We start from the raw sequence: 20249 nt of genomic DNA, 5'->3' as shown, positions 1-20249 counted from the left end.
TCCGAATTGCGCGTGCGAAAGGTTCGCCGTACTTCCACTACACAGTCAGCGCGTCGTCTGCTTCGAATAGAAAGAAGGCGAGTGTGGCTCCACCTAGAGTAGGAAGAGGAAACGGCTTCGAGACGGAGAACGGGTTATTGCGAACGGGGCGGAGGCGGGGGGGGGGGGATAAGACAAGCAACTGAATAAATCATGGGAATTCTTTCTCTCTGTCGTCTTGGCGCGCAATTGGCAATGGCAGCTGAATCAGACAACCTTATTCCTTCCTCTCGCTCGGGTAACGAGAATTGAGCACTGCCGGAAGAGATATAAATATATATTCGACGAATTCCGATTTGCAATGATAAATTTCTTATCGATATTGCCGGTACTCTTCGTTAGCTCCCCCCTCCCTCCACCCACCTCCGAGATAAAAAATAAATAGAAATGAAATAAGTGAACCCCCTTTTCGACCACCCCCCAAGAAATAGTTACGTCAGTACTTTTTGCGTTATTTTTTAGACGCTTTGTCTTCAAATAAATCGTGTTTCAATTTTATATACCTTCAAATGAAATTAAAATTTTTTTCAATAAAAATAATAGCATTACTAAAACAGTATGAGACGTAAGAATAAGATTTAAATAAATTATATTGTGAATTTAAATTGATTTTTCGCGTATCGCTTTACGATTGATCTATAACAATTTTAAACTTATTATTAATGGTTTACAGTTTAAATAGTTTACGAAGAGTGTAATTAATTTTTGCTTTTCAATTAAAAATCGGAAAATTTGGGTACCTTAATAATATTAAAAAAATTCGTTTCGTTTAATTTCGTGCTAATAATTAAAATTTCTAATTTTAATAAATTTTAAAATGAAATTATTATTTTATTGTAACGTCGCCCGTACAAAGAATGAAAAGATACCAAATAAAAAAAACCGTCGTTTACTTTAAATTACTTCGTGCGCCTGTAGAAGTGTTCCACACGCGCTACACCGCTGTTCGGGGAGAAGTTAATTTACAGGATTCGATTATTTCGACACTAGCGCCATCTTTAGAGGCGAAGTGTTCCAAAAGCGGTAATATGGAATAACCGTTTGCTAATTTAATAGGAACGGTCCTAAATAAACGTCAAAACTGGGGCTAAAGTGTCACAACGTCATCGCGGAGTAGGAGGAAGCGAAAGATGGATCCAGGATGAGCAATAGGAATGGAACCGCGCCGCCACGATGGGGAGTCTATCCGCTTTAAACGAACGCGAGAGAGAGCGGGGCTCCTCCCTGGAAACCAGTTGTCTCTCTGGAAGGGAAAGCAGCCGTCACCCCTCTGATTGGACGAGCCACCATCTTCCCGCAGCATCTCTCCTCCTCTTCATCTTGAGCCTCCCGAGAGTCCCCATCACCAGAGCCCTCCGGCCATCATCCCACCCTTCTATCTAATACACTGTACAGGGTGTTCATAGAGGTGCAGTACAAACAATAAAAAATAAATTCAGGGTGACACCAGAATATTTTCAAATCCTTTAAATTAATTAAAGAAAATTTATCAGTGAAATATAGAGTAATGGCAGTGTGACGTCACGGCACGTCACCCACGCTTTTTCCTATAGATAAAAAATCGCAACCAAAATGGCGACCATGGTCAAAGCTACGGAGTGCCATTACTCTATATAGGAAATTTATCAATGAAAATAGGAAGAAAATTGGGGGAAAAAATAGATGAAAATTAATTATACAATCAGAGAAAACGGTTGTCAAAATTGTTTAAAGGGGTATAACCCACTATAACGTAATAATAAAAACAGCTAGGCTAATACCCAAGCCACCATCTTAGGCCTAAGTCATCTAGCGACTTTTTAAGCCATTAATTCAGGTGGCCGGGTTACAATGCGTAGGAGGGTGATGGCAAGGCATTCATGCCACACGAGAAAATAGCTCCCTTCACTAACTATTACCGTTAACCTCGACAAGATTTTATGGGAAGGGGAAACCGATGATCTGGGGGTAAAACCCCTTAAACCAGTGGTGAGAGAACTTGAAAACTCCACGCAATTTAAGGAGTTGTTCCGAGTTTTCAAGCTGGGATCGAAAGTGCTAACCACCCCGTTTTATTCAAAATAAAGTTGATAACCGATAGAAATAGTCGAAAACTATCGGCGAACAGTTGGAAATAAGCATCTTTAAAAACTAGGACGTTTTAATGATTTCTAAGGGTAAAAAACAACTATTTTAATTTCTTCAGACTTTTGAGTTAAAGTATCGGGCATTATAGGAAATTTAATGAAATTATAGGAGAAAAAAGGAAATACGTTAAATTATAGGAAAAAATAGTAAATATAGGAACCGTGGTCACCCTGTAAATTTTGTCGGATGATACAGGATATGAAAGAGAAAATTGAATTTTTTTTTAACTAAGAATGTTTATCATGATTGAATCTTCCGCCGGCACAAGCTACAAATCGTCTCCACAAAATGGTCATTCTCCAAAAGTATAAATAAATACATTCTTGACAGAAAAATACTCAAATATTTCAATCATATTAAAAGGAGGATTTGATCAATAAAATGAAAAAAAATTAGAGTTAAACTTCTAAAATGAAAAACAATTTATGGTCTTGATATAAAAAGGTCTGCTAAATATTACTTAAAATTATAATTTTACAAAGTGCACAATTTGGCGAAAAAATAAACTAATATCCACTTTTTTGATAAGTAAATTCGGCTGTCCCATGGCAAAACCTTTTAACCAACACGATCGTAATTTTGAGATATTTGACTTTTTCAAAACCTAAGTTATAAGATTTTAACGTGGTTTTTAATGCGAAAATTATAAAATCCAAAACCATTTTTAAAGTCATAAATAGTTAAATATTTTTTACTTTTACCTGAAACTTTTACAGTACTTTTGTACATGCCTTAGTAATACTGATGCGTAAAAATCTAATTTTTCAAAAATTTGTTGGTTATAAGGTTTTGCCATGGGGCAGCCGAATTTGTATCGTAAGTAGACCGCGTGGTCGGTCGAAAATACGCAACGGCTTTTAAATCAATTTATTTTTCAAATTCACGCGACCCTTTCTTTATTAAATTAAGTTATAGACAAAAATAATTATTTTAACGCTTCATACAATCTATTGTTTTTCAGACCATAAAATAAAATAAAAAATTGGTGTATCGTATATAGGCATGGAAACACCCCGTATATAAATTCCGTAAACTATAACAACCAAACGGGGGGAAAGGATATACGAAAAAGTTGTTTCCCCCCACCAAGTTATATCAGTTGATAACGAAATCAGCGCCCTCTCGCCCGGGACTACCGTCATAAAAGACACCCTTTTATAAATTATTTGCCATTAAAGCGGCAGCATTTTATCATATAATAAGAGGAGGTTCGAGACGAAGAACTGAATGGAAAAAGAAAAAGGATATATGAGAAACTGGATTTTTTCCGAAAGAACTCTTTCGAGGGTTATTTTTTAGCGGCTCCGAAAACTTTATTGGTTTTTCGCGCCATCTTATTGAACAGTTATAATAAAAGAACAATAATAAAAAAGAACTCTTTCTGGCGCGAGCGAACTAAAAGAAAAGACGGCTGTTTCTTTAGCGCAGCTTTTTAATAGCGTGATTTATTTTCCGATTTTTCAGCTTCCCAAAGTTCTTCTTCGCCGCGATAAAAGTCACTTCGCGCTCGCCTCCACTCTTTTATATTTTATGACATTTTTCGCCCAAAGACGTTTTCCACCTTATTTCGGTTTTTTCCAAAAGCGTTCGAAAAAGGTTTTTATACGTTTATTCGAATTTACGATTGTCGAGTTCAGTTAATTTTATATTTCTACGTTTGTAACTAAAATTGAAACTTTTTGACACTTTTGATTTTACCGTGGGCTGTAAATTTCAGGTTTATTATCTTAAAGACAATATATACATTCTACGGTGGAAAATTGATTGGTAACGCGGGGTACGTCTTGTTTATAACGTAACCAGCGCCAGTTAGGCCCTAACATCTGCTAAACCTGGTGGTAGAAATTGTGAAATATTTTTTTTCTATTTATAAATAAAATACTACGTAAAATAGAGTTATTTTCTATCAGATCTAAGTGTCCTGATTTAATTTTTAAACGATTAGTAAAATTTATTCTAATATTGACCTTGTTGAATTCACTATGAGTGTGAAACGACCAAATAGTATCAGAAGCATATAATAATTCACTTACCAGAGAAGTATGCGTCTCAATATATTAATAATTATTATTATTAATTAATAATCAGTAATCTAGCGAGTTTTAACGCCTTTATCCCAGGTGGCCTGCTTACAATGCGTAGCAAGCACTTCATGCCAAGCGAGCCAACACTCACTATTCCCGTTAACCTCAACAAGTTTTTATGGAAAGGGGAAACCGAAGAGCTCGGGGAAAGACCCTCTAACCAGCAGGGAATGAACTTGCAAACTCAACGCGGAAGGAGTTTTTCCGAGTTTTCACCCAGTGCCAGTGTGCCATAAGCTGGGGCCCAACCCGGCACCTCTTGCTGCGAGGCGAAAGTGTTAACCACTCCACCACCTCATTTTAATTTACTTGTAACCTGTACGTTTTGGAAGAAAAATATTGTAGGGAAAATACGTAATAGATCTGTTTCAATTTTTAACCAGGAGGTGAAAAATCGTATAGTTAAATTTATCCACTTACAAGGAGACTACCCGAGGTGGTTATCACCGATTTTGTTGAAACTCGGGGGTTAGGTAGACCTTATGATAGTATGAAAATTGCCAAAGGGAAAAGTTGCAATGGGCTTTAGTTTTCCCATGGCAGCCGAAAATGTTTTTGATCTCTCATAACAAAAAATCTCCATTTAAAAAAGCGTGGGATTTTCTCGGTTTCACAGGGTACTTACTTACTTAAAAAATTTGAAAATTTTTATTTTCAAAACATACCCAAAAAGATTAATTTGAACTATTTTGGGTAAAATTGATCAATGATTTTGGCTAAAATTGATAAATTTTGGTTTAAGTTTAGCCAACGCAGAACACGTATAAACGTAGCTTTAATGCACACAGACTGTTTGCCTTTACCCGCTTTCTAGGTCGTCAGGCTTAACCCGTTTTCTCTACATAAGCAACAAGTGAGGAATTACCGATAACCCAAACCAATCGACGATTAGCGCAAACTAATCTAAAAACGACACTTCTATATGAGGATCGAAGAACAATGAACTGATGACAAATTTTAAAGCCATTTTGTGACGCGCAAACTTTCAAACTTTACACCCAAAACTTCTCAAATTAAGATGGCGAATCCTATAGCAAATTTCCATTTTTCCCAAAAATTAATTCGCAACAGTCGGAACAGGATTATTCTTCCCCTCCTTTCCAAAAATTGAACAAGGCAGAGTAGTCGTAACAAATCAGATCGGGCGCCTGCAGCTAATAGAAAACGGGTTCGCACAACAGGGCGCACTGAGACGGAAATATATCTAAATAAACAAGGGACTTGTAAAATCAACTTATCATAAAATTGAAAAGAAGGTTAGACACCGTGAAGGGGAGACACGTAACGCGTGCTGGGGGGCGCCGCCTAACGGTACCGCCAGGGTGGGGGCACATACTTAATAATGTTTTAAAATTTTAAACATTTCTGCAAAGTGAGAGCGGCCGCCTCCTGCCAGCGACTCTTAATTAAAATTATATTCTTAATCTTTTAAAATTAATAACACGCGATATTAAACAAGGCTCTTATAATTAATCGCCGGGAATGCGCGCGCGGGAGGAAGAGGAGGGGGGGGGGGGAGCGGATAGCACCGGTGGCGCCCGCTAACGGAAGAATTGAGAATTAAGGAATCTCCGTCGACGCGTTTGCTGGCTGCAGATGCGAGTGGATAGGCCTTGGTACGGACATATTCGCGCGTTCCGTTTCGCGCGACAAGCGGACTTGGCTGAGGCTTAGCGCCGTTGAACGCTAGGAAACTGCCGCGCCCGACGCAATGTCAAACGAAAGTGACCGGGGTCGCCGCCAGATGGGGGTGGGGCGCCTCCTCGTTAGCGACGGAAATATTTCCTTACACCACAATAAATCGGTCGAGCGCTTTGCGCTGGCCTTTACATAATTAGAATTCGTCAGCATTCCGAAGTGTTCACCCCCCCCCAAAGAGAGAAGAGATGCAGGGGGGGAGATGCAATTGTTAAAATGCGTCCAGTAGGGGGGGGGGTTGGAGGGGGGCGGGAGAATCTAAGAATGGAAGGGAACAGTTAGAAACAGAAATAAAGAGTATGCAGTTTAAATTTTCCCCATTTGTACATGTGTCAAAACAGTTTCGGGATAATTTAGCTTCGAAGGAGAGAGGAAGGGAGCGCCTTCTAGCGGCGGCGCTTATTTTTCAAATGGGCGACTCTCATTAGAACAAAGCGCGCCACCGAGCGGGTGGTGGAGCAATTAAACGAATTCCAACTTAAAGCGAGTAGCGTATGTTGGCTGTTGGCGCGCGCGCGCTCGTCGTTTCCAACTCCTCCCGGCCGTATCAACCCCATCCCCTATTAGCCTCCGAGACCACGTGATGGCAATGAACCAATCAAAACGCGCCTTTTCGCGGGCCTCGGTAGACTTTTCAGTCGGATTATTTAATGGGGCTCATTGGAAATTATACGGTGTCGACTTTGCCGCTCCCCGTTTAGCGGCGACTTAGAAACTCGGGGGCGCTCGCCTTTCGTTCAAATGGCGGAGAAAACGCTACGCCAGGCCGTACGTATACGTTACGAATTTGGAACGAACAATTAACGCGTATTCGTTTCCGCGACGCTGATTCGCAGGCTGCCGCTAGGGGGAATTATACGTTAGACGCGAAAGTACCCCAAAATAAATAGAGAGAGAATAAGTCGACCCCTATTGGGAGGTTTTAAAAGTTATTATTGATTCATAAAATTTAGCGAGGAAAGCGAGACGGCCTGCCTGCCTCTTAACTCCGAACTGAAGGAATTTCAGGCGCCCGGTTGCGCCGAAGAGGTCTGAGGGGGGCGGATTCGAGGGTTGGTGCGGTGGAGGAGGACGCTTTTAATAGCTTCATTAAAAATTTCACGCCTTTCCAAATGAAGATTTTTAATAATAATTAAAGAAGTTTTTACTTCTTTAAACTTTCGATGGGTCCTGGTGCGCGGTTACTTTTGGGGTTGAAGTGGAAATGCCGCCTCTTAATGGCTGTAGGAAGAACTATAAAATTGAGCGGGTTACCATAGCAACGGATTTTCAAACTGGCCTAAAGATTCGCCTAAGAAGTAGGCGTGGTTAAGCAAATCTTTCTAGTGACGACTGGAAACCGTTCACCGAAATGTTTTTCAGCTTTCATTGTTATACCAGAAATAGCGCGATATTCGTAATTAATTTATTATTATTAATTATTATTAATTATTATTAATCATTATTAATTATTAATTTAATAAATTTAACTCACCATACGACACCATCTATGATGAAATCTTCTAAAATGAATTTGGATTGTATTTTTAAAACCAACAAAAGATTGTCAAGATTTAACATTTTATTACTACGTTACTTACGGCTACAACCAAATGGTCCATTGAGCTCGGGAAAAATTTTAAAGTTTCGAAAACAAAGTACGTCTGCCCAATGGACCAAGAATCTAAAGGGACTCACTGTTCAGGTTTTGAAAAGCACACGTTAATACTGGGAATAGGAAAATCACGGATAATTTTAGTTCAATGTGGACAAACTAGGCGTCACTGAAGTCGATTTCCGGCGTAGTTTCGTAGAGAAGTTGGAGCGTTCACGTTCATTTTTGATAAAATGGCGCCGTTGTTGTCGGTTAAATAATGATTTAATAAGGAGGTTTAGTAAGTTAGAAATTGGTTCTTTAAAAGTTTAAGTAATGGTAATTAACCATTGTTTTAAGTAAAAATAATCAGTAAGCCACATATGACCAAAGTTTTTTTTATCAAATTAACTGTAATCCATTTCAATTCTAAACTTAAAAAATTTAATGAACTAATACCGTTTTCCATTTGACCGCTCTCGGGTGCTCCGAGATCGCCCAAAACCGATCTGCCGATTTCGACACCTCAACGGATCGAGATCGAGATCGGAGCAAATTTTGGCTTGTTCCTTTTAGATTTTTTTGGCAAAATGGCAGACCAAGACGCGAAAATTCAAATTACTAGCAGACTATGCAAATGGGATGTTCCATTTGCGGTTTTACTCTAGTCAATAGGGACGAGATCTATGACGCCAGACACAGATTCTGAGCGAATCTCGAGCAATCAAATGGAAAACACTATAAGCCTAACCTAACTTTCTTGCCTAAGCCTGTCGTAGTGATTGTTGAACAGAATCTTTGAGATGCTTCTAAGCGGCTGATGTACTTTAGCAAGAATTTAGATTTAGGCCACGCCTACCGTGTCAAAATATCGGGAACAGTGAGTCCTCTTAGATTCTTGGTTCATGGTCTGCCTTAAAAACTCATAGATGGCGTTATGATGTGGCCACCCCAAGAGATCAACCTTAGCCCTCAAAAGACTTTTAAACGACTATTTCGCAAATTAAATTTTAAGGTATATATCACGTAATAAAAAGTCAACATTCCGAAGTCAATGCTTCGAACTATCATGACTTAAAAAGGCTCGTATTTAGAATAAAGAGATTAAAAAGTATCGCGGGTTGTTGGGGTCATTACTAGCGTCCCGATCCGTGGAAAGCGCTCGGTTCTTTTACGCCGTTTTAATCACCGCCACACAGTAAAAAGAAATGGTATTTTTATGAACCCTAAATGGTTTGTTCACTTTTGTCAGAAAAGAACTCCGTTTATGGTTTTCGATTAGACCATAAATGGTATTCCTTTATTTATTTCCTATGCTGGGAATGAGTGTAATTTGGATACGTTGCGGGTGCACTTTGTAACCGTTAAGGGTGCACTTTTGATCCGTTAAGGGAGTAGTTTGAAACCGATAAGGGTTTAGTTTGAAACCGATAAGGGAGTAGTTTGAAACCGATAAGGGAGTAGTGTGAAACCGATAAGGGAGTAGTGTGAAACCGATAAGGGAGTAGTTTGAAACCGATAAGGGAGTAGTCTGAAAGCGATAAGGGAGTAGTTTGAAACCGATAAGGGAGTAGTTTGAAACCGATAAGGGAGTAGTTTGAAACCGATAAGGGAGTAGTGTGAAACCGATAAGGGAGTAGTGTGAAACCGATAAGGGAGTAGTGTGAAACCGATAAGGGAGTAGTGTGAAACCGATAAGGGAGTAGTGTGAAACCGATAAGGGAGTAGTGTGAAACCGATAAGGGAGTAGTGTGAAACCGATAAGGGAGTAGTTTGAAACCGATAAGGGAGTAGTCTGAAAGCGATAAGGGAGTAGTTTGAAACCGATAAGGGAGTAGTTTGAAACCGATAAGGGAGTAGTGTGAAACCGATAAGGGAGTAGTGTGAAACCGATAAGGGAGTAGTGTGAAACCGATAAGGGAGTAGTGTGAAACCGATAAGGGAGTAGTGTGAAACCGATAAGGGAGTAGTGTGAAACCGATAAGGGAGTAGTGTGAAACCGATAAGGGAGTAGTTTGAAACCGATAAGGGAGTAGTTTGAAACCGATAAGGGAGTAGTTTGAAACCGATAAGAAATTCAATTTCAAAATATGTAAGTTGTTGTTTAAAGTAAATTTTATTTTAAGCATTTGAATTAATCAGAAATTCACAATGATACTGGTTTACATTTTTTAACAAATTTTTTCACAAGATGACCACATTTAGTATAATTCAAGTCAAATAAACAAGATTCAATGAAAGTTAACGTTTTGAAAAAACATCCTGTATACTGAAGATTAAAGATCCAAAAACATGCAAATAAGCACAAAATAGCGCTAAATAAATTCGATGCGTCTGAAACTTTTATCTTATCTACATATATTTCGAATTCTTCATTAGATAAGATTTTTGGGCCTGAATATACAATAGTTGGCCCTCCATGAATCCTTTCTATCTCTTCTTTTTGACAAAACAATCTAGTGTAATTTTCTTTAAATATGCTTGGGATTAACAGTACGGTCAATTTATCCTTGAAAGCTAAAAATAATATTTCAGATAATTTGAAATCGGGTACAACAGAAGTACGTGAACCAAAGTTATCGAATAGCAACACGTGTAATATAAGAGGCAAGTTGCACAATCAAAGAAATATCTTGTATGGGAGACCCTTGAGCGTTTCCGGTGAGAGATTACTTGGCGGATGAGCAAAATGCCGTTTTAAAAATATTTAAAGGCTCCTTGATCACTTCGGTTCATTTACCTCTGGGCACAGTAATACTTACTTCGCATTGATTCGGTGTTTTTTATCTTTTTCACCTCCGTCATTATCTCTGCTTTTATTGGAGCTGCGTCTTTCTTAGCTGAACACCAAATTTGAGCAGCATACTGTGTAAGCGATTCCATAACTTTAACCTCCATTTTTATTTTTGTTATTCTTCCGAATTCCAAGATAATCTATTTCGTAAATGGAATATTACTTATATGAAGTATAATTATTAGATATACTTATAACATTAGTTTACCTGTCGTTCGTTGCATAAAGCTGGATACTCTTGAAAAACCGTCTCTAATGGCTCGTCTTTTATAATTGCGGCCCGATCTCTAAATGTTTTATCCATTTTACGGTCAATTAACGCCCAGTCGATTTCTGCTTTCGTCATTTCAGTTGTCATAGCCAATTTAAAAGCTTCAACGCTCTCTCTGTCTTCTTCTATCTCCGAAACAAAGGACTGGAAATTTTTTTTTTTTTAATGTTTTATACATTTGGATCAAAAAAAGTGAAAAATAATACCTGTAATCGTACTACTGCGACCGAAGCATTACTCGAATTTTCCCCATTAGTGACAGACTTTTTGTAAGAGTCTTTGCCGTATATTTTCTGGTGTTTTGCAACAATGGATATGTGCTTTAGACCTTTTCTAAAGTTTTTAAACTTGGTTCGAAATGTTTGATACCATTTCTCCTACATAAATTTAAAACATTACCACTATATAATTCAACGGTATTATGAAGAAATATATCTCGTTATATTACATGTCCTTCACCTGGCTCTTGTTTCAGATGTGGAAAACTCATAACCAGTTTTTTTGCAACGTGCATATGATACGGATACCTGCAATCATTTTATTTAAAATTAAAAATAAGAAAATTGTAATCCATGTTATTCCATACTTACAAGCCATATCGTTTAATACAGTCACTAAAAAGAATTCTCAAAATCTCTTTATTCATAGTAATCATGTCTTCGTCGTGCAAATTTTTGTACCGAACTGGATTTTTTACCATTTCTGGTAAATCTGGCAATGAGTATACCAAAGCAAAAGTCGTTCTTGACATGTATTCCACATTCTGGGGTAGATTTTCAGCAACCCTAAACATTCAGTATATTAGTTTCTTGGGGTTTTGTTTAATACACGAAATTCCTATTTTGTACCACGGTTGCGAAATGGTGGAAACACTCGGGAGCAATGGAGAAATTGCACAGTCCTCCTAAATCAAGAGGGCCATCATATTCAAATAGTTTCTTAAGTGCGCTATGAGTCCATGACATGGAGATGTGGTCAGTTTTATGTCGTCACATGACGTCATATCTCTAGCCCATTTTTGACTACAAAATAGTATTGTAGGAGGTGTTACCCAACAAATGGACACCTCTCCCGAACGAATCATAGGGTCACATTTTTGATTGGTTAATATTCGTGATGTCACAACTGCATATACAGCTATAAGACTGACTAACATCAAATAATAGCTCAACCATTGTCAAGTATTATTCGTTAAAAATATGACCCTCTGATTGGTATTACGAATACTATTTAATCAAAAATGTCACCCTCCGATTCTTGTTGGGTCACACCTACAATCCGATATTGCGGTCAAAAATGGGTTAGAGCTTACGGGTTTTCCAGGTATGACGTCATGTGAAGACATAAAACTGACTAAATTTCCATGTCATAGAAAGAAGCTATTTGAATATGATGGCCCTCTTGGTGTAGGAGGACTGTGCTATTTCTCCATTGGCACCCTAAGGTGTGGTTTCAACATAGGAATTTGGTGTATTGTGAGTGGTAGCTGTGATAACTTAAGAGTTAAAGGAAAATTTCACCCACAAAAAAACCTTGTTAGTTATAAAGAACGCACAAGCTACGCCCATTCTATTCGCCCACATCGACGCGAAGGGATAGCCCGTTAATCATTTCAAGTTGAGTTACGGATTTCTGATATATAAAGTTAGTAATGACTAAAGAGATACTCGCGTTTACGTTTAAAATAATGAAGACTAGGCCCCATAGGCGGTCGTTCCAAACGCGATGCCGCCGTGACATATTTTAGACAGTCCTACAGTATACCGAAAATCTACGCGTACGGGACGGACGGAAAAATGAATTACGGTCCCTTTTACATCATGGATAAGGTCTATTTTAGGCAGGTTTTAAAAAAGTTTTGGTTTTAGAGGCAAAGTGGCATCGTGGGTGTAAAGGGAACTATTATCAGAAGTCTATAATAAAGCCCTACGTCCGTCAACTCGACAACTTATGCAATCATGGGTCGGCCGATCAAAATGAAATTTTTCTTGTTAAATACTAACAAATTGAAGGGCAAATCTAAATTTAAAGCGGTTGAGAAAATAGAGCCCATTGAATGTAAATAAGTGGTGAAGAGTCGATTTTTCGAACTTTCAAAAAGTTGAATAAAACAAAAAGTACTAGAATAATTTTCTTAAAACTTTCGGAAACAGGGTATATCAATTTGCTGATTTTGAAAATTCATTTGAAATATTTTTAGATTTAACCGTTCTTATAATAAAAGCAAAGGCTTAAAAATGTGTTGGGATAATGGGTAATCGTGTGGTGTTTTTAACCTAAGGCTGTAGAGTCCCCTTATGTTGTGCAGCGCCCCCTTTTATCTAAAACATTTCAAGAACCTCATTGCAAATATTTTTGACAACTTTTCTAACTAGTGTAACGGTGTCTTAATGTGTAATTTTCCTTTGAATTGACATACCATATTATGAGAGCTTTGTCGCTTTCATCCAAAGTGGCATTTTCCTGATTAAATTGCAAAATTTCATATAATTAATATTTTTTAACTAAAATGGTTGGTTAGTTTACCTTTTCGAAATCATCTTTACCACCACTTTCATCAATATTTATTAAGACAGGGGTAGCAGCTGAGCTATCACGTCTTGCAATCTTAGGTTCCACGGTTAAAATTTCATCATCAATTGGGATGTTTCTCTTTTTCTATAATATATAAAATGGCCATTAGGATAGGATAACGAAAGAAAAAGTTATTTTTTACAACGTACCTTGGAAAGTATTTTAATTTCGGTCAAGTTTTCGAGAATACTATTTTTGTCTAGATCAACCATCATTTTGAAGTCTTTGTCATACACCTAAAAAGGTATCAAGAAATTTATATTTATATATTTATATATTTATATATTTATATATATCACCGAAAAACCAACTAACAGTCGGTGCCTCCGATGTGGAACCGGTGAGACAACATGACGTCAAACCGGAAACGCGAAAAAGAGTTCAATAAGAAACCGGTGGCCACGGTGGCTGTTACTGAACGTAGCCAAGATATCACATGAATAGTGATTCCGTAGCTACATTTTTAAGGCGCGCAAGCGTAGCTTACATTATTGAAAGGCCTATTAATTTTTTTCAGTTTATTTTCCATAATAGAATTCTCATTCGCTCACTTGATCTATTCAGCGACTGTGTCATTATACATTTTAAAAACTTTTTAGTTAAAAAGGATTTTTACTTTATTTCCAAATTCAAATAATAAATATTGTTTTCCTAGATTATTATGAAACATCAGACGTATTTTGTATTTTAACGCTCAATGCAATACACGTTAATCCTATTGCAATCCCTCAAGCCAATGGGAATAAAGTATTAAAAATAACGGCATGACAAAACTTAAAATTGAAAAGTGTTTTAATATTTCATGTCACTAGCAGTTTAACAAAGAATTAAAATTAAATTGTTTTAAATAAATTCAAATATATTACCTGATAAATTGAGTTCGGCTCAATTTCATCATTTAAGGTACCGTCGGTTTTAATATATTCCAGAAGCGTGGAAAACGAGTTGTCTTCCAAAGTGATTTTTCTTCGCCTTTCACCGAAACACAGTAACACAAGAACGCGCTTTTGTGACATTTCGCGTAAAAATTTATGCTACTACCAAAATCATTAAAACTTTAAACACGGAGCAAAATACGACCAACTTAGCCCTAAATCGCGACTCACTCAATCGTCCCAATGTCGAAAGAAATGTGCTTACGTGACCTAGTCCTCCCGGTCTGCACCTAGAATTGGTTCAAAAAGGCGGGTTTTAACCGTCCGTCTCTTTTTATAAAGACGGTCATCTCAAACTCTCGACCTTTGATCGGTTTGAAAAGATTGTTAAGCATTAAAAGCCGGTTTGTCCTCAGCCCAGCGTTGGCAGATCGCCAAAATCAAATTATAGGCCAAAAAACTAAAAATATATAGATTTCCAGTTCAAATTATAGAACACATTGTATTTGGCGGTAATTTCGATATTGCATCGGATATCCCACTGATGTTTGATAAAATTTCACTTTCAAATAAACCCATTGACGTATGGTAAAATAAAACCTTTTAAATAAAAACCAATAAAATATTAAAAATAATAAAGATACATTTATTCGACGGTTAACGCTTACAGTAAGAGATTTTCAGATCATCAATATCGAATAATCGGAAAAGATGTACTATATATTACACTGTTAAAATTATAGGACAACGAAAATTTTGTGCCAAAATTATAAATTTTTCCTATAATAATAGGACGTCTGGCAACGCTGCCTCAGCCGTTCAGTCCCATCCAAAGGGGGATGAAATCCGGGAGGGTCGGAACGAAAATGGGGCTATGAAAGTTTTCGAGGGTCCGAGGGAAGGGGGACCCCTGTAGAGATAATCCTTTTCTTAGTTCGCTGAGCCGAACAAAGGGAATGCGTCCGAATATACAATATTTGGCCTACTGTATATAAAAACATCGTTGAAATAAGAAGGCAATTTTTTGCATATTCTGTTTTTTGAATAAAGTTATTATAGAGATTACCAAAAAACCACAAATTTTAAATAAATTCTTTATTTCCTATAAATTATTGGAATTTATTCGGATACCTTTTGAAAAGCTATAGTTTTGCGTAGTATATATATATATATATATTTGACGAGTAATGGTGAAAAAGGTTTAATAACATGCTTCTACTTTCGATATATTTTCGAAAAAACGCCACAAAATGCAACTACAAACGGTATTATTACATCGAAAATAGAATATTACCTGTAGTATATTTATTGATGCTAAATTTTGTCAAGTTAATAAATCTAACATAAGGGTAATTTGGTTGTAAATCCCCCCATTACGTAGTTTTTTTTTAAATATTAATATAACTTTATTATTATAAATTAAAACCACTATATGTATAATACGACCGGTTTTATTTTACACATGGTGGTTTAAATTTATAATAATTAAGTAATTCTCTATTTATTTTCGGAACGCTGTTTTAGAATGACGCAAAAGGCTCCTAAGAATAAATACGGCATTATTAGATGGTATATTTTAGATTGCACGCGTTTATTGTCCTCCGTCTAATAATGTAATTGTTATGTGCCTCACTTCAAAACAATCAAATTATTGTAACTTACATCAAGCAATTGATACAGATAGGAATAAAAATCAGTGGCGCCGATCGCTTTTTTTTCCCAATGGGGGCCGAAGCTCACTAATAAACTTGGAATGAGGCTGCTGGCAACACTTTCTTGCTTAAAAGTAAATGGCCTTAAACATCGGCGGTTTTACCAATGGGGGCTTCGGCCCCGCCGCCCCCATGGGATCGGCGCCACTGATAAAAATGAACGTTTTATTTCGTTACGTACAAACTATGCCCACTTGTGCCCCAAATATGGGACATCTTGGTGGTTTTGGATAATGTCTTCTTATTTTTACGACAACGCAAACGGGTAAAATGTAACTTTTCTTTGTTGCGTATAAGTAAAATTATTCTATAAAAACCTGTGTAGCCGATAGATTATATTTATTTTTCCAATGCTTATTTACTAACTTACTTTTTTTTTCTGTGGGAAAACTTGGTAAACTGTAGATAGTTAAAAATTCGGTTGTTGATTTTTCTAATTTACACAATTAGAAATTGGAATAATACTAATTACAAATTTACAAATATTTAAAACTTTATACATAATTAAAAATTACTTATTAATTTTAATTTTGTTCTTTTTTTCTGCCTGCGCATGTAGAAAAAAAGGCTTACTTTATCGCGTAAAGTACCAACTCTACCACGTAGCATGTAAGGAACTACGGATGGTAAACTCATTTTTTCATATGAAAGAGTTTTTGGACAAAGTTTCAAACGCAACGCTAATATTTGTAAGCTATAATAATTTTAATGCTTATTTTCAATCAATACCATTATCGAAGAAACTAAGTGGTTATAAATGTATATATTTTTCTCCGATTTCACTATAAAAAACTTATTTGGATACAGCAGGGGCGTAGGAACGTTCTAGAAGTTGGAGGGGGCAAAGATAAACGAAAAGGGTCTGGAGAATGGTTTTTAATTTTTAGTGTAGCTTCTCCGAATGCATGTGTACTGTTTACTACTATGTAAATTAGCGGGAAAAGACTGAAATTTAAACACAGTTGAGGTTCTATAAGCTTTATATGCTTTTAAAATGATAATTTAGTCTTTTGAAGATTTCAACTGACCAAAGGTGGGGGGGGGGGGGGCAATAACATAAGTTACCCCTCCCAGCAATATTCTAGGGAGGGGCATTGCCCCCCTGCCCCTCCCGGTTCCTACGCCCCTGGGATTGATGCGACAAATATACTGATAATAAACAGAGGTAAAGTTATGTATAACTTAAAATATCGTTTAGGAAAACCCATGGCGCCCAGGTGACAGTTCCCAAATTCCATAGAATGGCTGGGCTCCGAAGAGTCGCCAATAATAGAAAGGAGCGCTCGGTGGGGGAGCCGCCATATCGTAGAAAAATGGAGGCGAGAGGCAAGCGCTGTTGCGGAAACCGTGTACGAACGAAAACGCCAGAACGCCAGAGGTGAAAACACCAGATGATCGCCGATTGCCCGGCTTAATTTTGCTAGGTTTGCAGTTGTCGAACGAGCGTGAATTTTAAGGACGAAAATCTGGTATAACTATAGGAGAACGCCGTTACTCCACTAAGTTTGCGATTAAAAGAGTTATATTTATTTCTCTGAAACGTTAAATTCGTAATAAATCAGTTAAAAATGTTTTTTTTTGTAAATAGGTTTACGTATAAATTTTAATTTTTGTACCCCAAAACGGTTCTTTGTTTCAACCATGAATGGACCGAATGGTTTATTCAGTTGCGTTAGGTGCACGCATATCACAAAAAAGTTTAGTTCTCTTCTAACACACATGCTTAAGAAACATTCTGCTGATCCGTACTTTAGAATTGATTGTGGGCTGGACAATTGTGGTAGGACGTTTAAAAAAATTGAGACGTTCCATCGGCACGTAAGATATCAACACAAAGCTTTCATGAAAAATGCAAATGCTACTGAAACGATGCCTGACGGTAAAGCTCCAATAAATCAAGGTAGCTGTCCAAATATAATAGAAAACGCCAATTTTAATATGGAGGAAAATGTTGAAATGATAAACCAAGGAGCTAGAAATGAACCTGAGATAAAACCTCTAGAAATAAGAGAGGAATTAATGAAAATAATTCTAAAATTCAGGGAAATACATCATCTTCCTCGAACTGTTGTCCAGTCTCTAACTAATGATTTATTAATTTTTTGCGAATACATTTTATCTGCCAACAAAGACAATATTACAAAAGTGCTTCGTTCCAAAAACATAGACATTGACGAAAATGAAATATTTTCGAGAAATATAGAGGTCACGGAGGCGTTTGAGAGTGTTAACTCAAATTACAAATTAGCTGAACTGTGCAAATCTGATTTTGGATTAATAGAACCCATTCAATACACATTTTCGGAAACGTTGAACACGGAAAAGAAGAGATATTTTCACTATGTTCCAATAATAAAAGTGATTAAAAAGATTTATTCTACGGGTGATGAATTTGGAAAACATGAGGATTGTACAAGAATACCAGATCAGTGTATGGGTCATTTCCTTCAAGGCGAAACTGCTAAAACAATTATATCAAAGAATGCCATGTTTTCTTCGAATACACTTTTGTTGCAAATATTTTTGGATGAATTTGAAGCGTGTAACCCTCTTGGTTCGAAGCGTGGAAAACATAAAATTCTAGGATGTTATTTTTCCATACTCAATTTACAAGCAAAATACAGATCAAAATTGAGCGACATAAATCTGGTGTTTTTAGCGAAATCTATTGATGTAGAAAAATACGGATGGAATGAAGTGCTAGAACCTCTAATTTTCGATTTAAATTATATGGCATCTAATGGAATTGCTATTGAAACAACAGGAACCACTATAACAGCCACTGTTGCTATATTTTCGGGCGACAACTTGGGTCTCCACAAACTGGCAGGTTTTAATACATGTTTCAGTTCCGGAAGGATTTGTAGATGGTGTATGGTAAGCTATTCAAATATAGCACTTATAACAAATGAAAAAGACCTTCAATTAAGAACTTTAGAGCGTCATAAGTACCACTTAGAAGGAATTTCCAAAGATCCAAAAGAAAAATCGATTTATGGAGTTAATTCTGAAAGTGCACTAATGAACATATCTGCATTTGACCTCACTCAACAACTTCCGCCCGACCCGATGCACGATATAAAGGAGGGTGTGATACCACGAATTTTAAAAGCTATTTTAATTTATATGTTTAAAAACACAAACTTAAACCTTGAAAATTTTAACGACGTTATAATCCAATTTCCATACGGGAGAACAGAAACAAGCCGTCCAGAAACTCAAATTAACAACGCCATTAAAGGGAAAGGACACATAAAGGGATCTGCTAGTGAAATGTACTGCCTATTTAGGTTATTCCCTCTAATGTTTTGTGACTTTTTACCAGAGGCGAACAATTCAAGCTGGGAAGTATACCTTATTCTACGAGAAATCGTCGACTATATTTACGCGACCCATTTACATAAGTCCTTCTTTCCGAAACTCCAAAAACTCATTGAAACTTTTTTAAGAAAAAGCGTTGAAGTGTTTGGTTCCGAAATAGCGACACCTAAGTTTCATTATCTTTGCCACTACGTCAAGTCTTATGAGAAATTTGGACCTCTAAAAGCAATATCAAGCATTAGATTCGAAAGTAAACACAGCTATTTCAAGAAAATAATTTCTGCGTCGAATAACAATATTAATTTAACTAAAACATTGGCTTCTAGACATCAATACTTTCAATGTTACAATACATTGTGTGAACAACGGTACGGCATACAAAGTTCCACGGCGGGAAAATTTATATTGAAAGATGAATTACCACCGAATTGTAAATCAATATTATGTGAAACGTGTCCACCGAAAATTTACTCATTCAAACAAGTCACTTTTGACAACGTCCTTTACAGAACCGGCTGCGTGCTAATTCACGAAAACGAAGGAAATGACATAATAAACTTCTTTCATATTAAGTACATTTTTTACGTCAATCTCTCGTTAATTTTAGCAGGAACAAAGTTCACTGTTAAAGGATTTTCTAAGCATTTACACGACTATGAGGTTGAAGAAAACGAAAATGAGTGGAATTTAATTTATGCGGGAAATGAACGTCAGTATGAACTACAAGATGTATATAAAATAAAACAGAAAAATTACATAACGTTACGCTCAAAATGTGTAAGCTATCCCGTGACATAGTTGTTATTTGAAAAAGAGTAAACTTTTAAAGGTCTTTAAATTTATAAATATCTTAATTGTGTTTTAAACATTTTAATAATTATTTAACTGGTGTAGATATGTCGCCCTTTCTATTACTCCGAAACACGTTTTAGATGAATAACTAAAACTATACTGCAAACTTGTATGTAAATTTTTAAAAAGATTCATTAAACCTTTAGCAATTTTATCAACTTAAATTTTCATGCCTTTTTAAAGTTTCAATAAATCGTTGCTTGAGTAACAAAGCCATGTATCTTTTCGGCGTTTGATTTAAAAAATATTTTCATTTCACACTCATGAGTGAAACCGCGTCTTCGTTTGTCTCCTATGAGACAATTTAATATTTAAATAATATAATTTGA

The 20249-nt window shown here is 36.6% G+C and overlaps 2 protein-coding genes across 2 annotated transcripts; one reads left to right on the top strand and one right to left on the bottom strand.

The window, feature by feature from the left end:
- Positions 1-9667: 9667 nt before the first annotated feature.
- Positions 9668-14457, bottom strand: LOC149948411 (sterile alpha motif domain-containing protein 3-like). The gene is made up of 10 exons (XM_090171072.1): positions 14027-14457; positions 13310-13396; positions 13113-13244; positions 13006-13049; positions 11177-11371; positions 11035-11113; positions 10793-10963; positions 10524-10730; positions 10284-10455; positions 9668-10038 (listed from the first exon to the last, which is right to left on the bottom strand). Exons 1-10 carry the CDS (start codon positions 14174-14176, stop codon positions 9668-9670), a joined length of 1608 nt encoding a protein of 535 aa, XP_090027198.1. The 5' UTR covers positions 14177-14457.
- Positions 14458-17388: 2931 nt separating this feature from the next.
- On the top strand, positions 17389-19003 carry LOC149948410 (uncharacterized). Its single transcript, XM_090171071.1, has 2 exons — positions 17389-18835; positions 18942-19003. Exons 1-2 carry the CDS (start codon positions 17389-17391, stop codon positions 19001-19003), a joined length of 1509 nt encoding a protein of 502 aa, XP_090027197.1.
- Positions 19004-20249: the final 1246 nt, after the last annotated feature.

This window comes from Leiobunum rupestre, chromosome 4 (assembly GCF_980474605.1).
Source record: "Leiobunum rupestre chromosome 4, qqLeiRupe1.1.hap1, whole genome shotgun sequence".
NCBI lineage: Eukaryota > Metazoa > Arthropoda > Arachnida > Opiliones > Sclerosomatidae > Leiobunum > Leiobunum rupestre.
This window is presented reverse-complemented; position numbering and strand designations above follow the sequence as displayed.

Coding starts and splice junctions, on each gene's coding strand:
- LOC149948410 (XM_090171071.1), top strand. CDS start 17,389: ATGAATGGACCGAATGGTTTATTCAGTTGCGTTAGGTGCACGCATATC. Junction 18,836..18,941: donor GATGCACGATATAAAGGAGG/GTGTGATACCAC, acceptor TCCATACGGGAG/AACAGAAACAAGCCGTCCAG.
- LOC149948411 (XM_090171072.1), bottom strand. CDS start 14,176: ATGTCACAAAAGCGCGTTCTTGTGTTACTGTGTTTCGGTGAAAGGCGA. Junction 11,114..11,176: donor TGTATTAAACGATATGGCTT/GTAAGTATGGAA, acceptor AAATGATTGCAG/GTATCCGTATCATATGCACG. Junction 10,039..10,283: donor AAACACCGAATCAATGCGAA/GTAAGTATTACT, acceptor TATTATTTTTAG/CTTTCAAGGATAAATTGACC.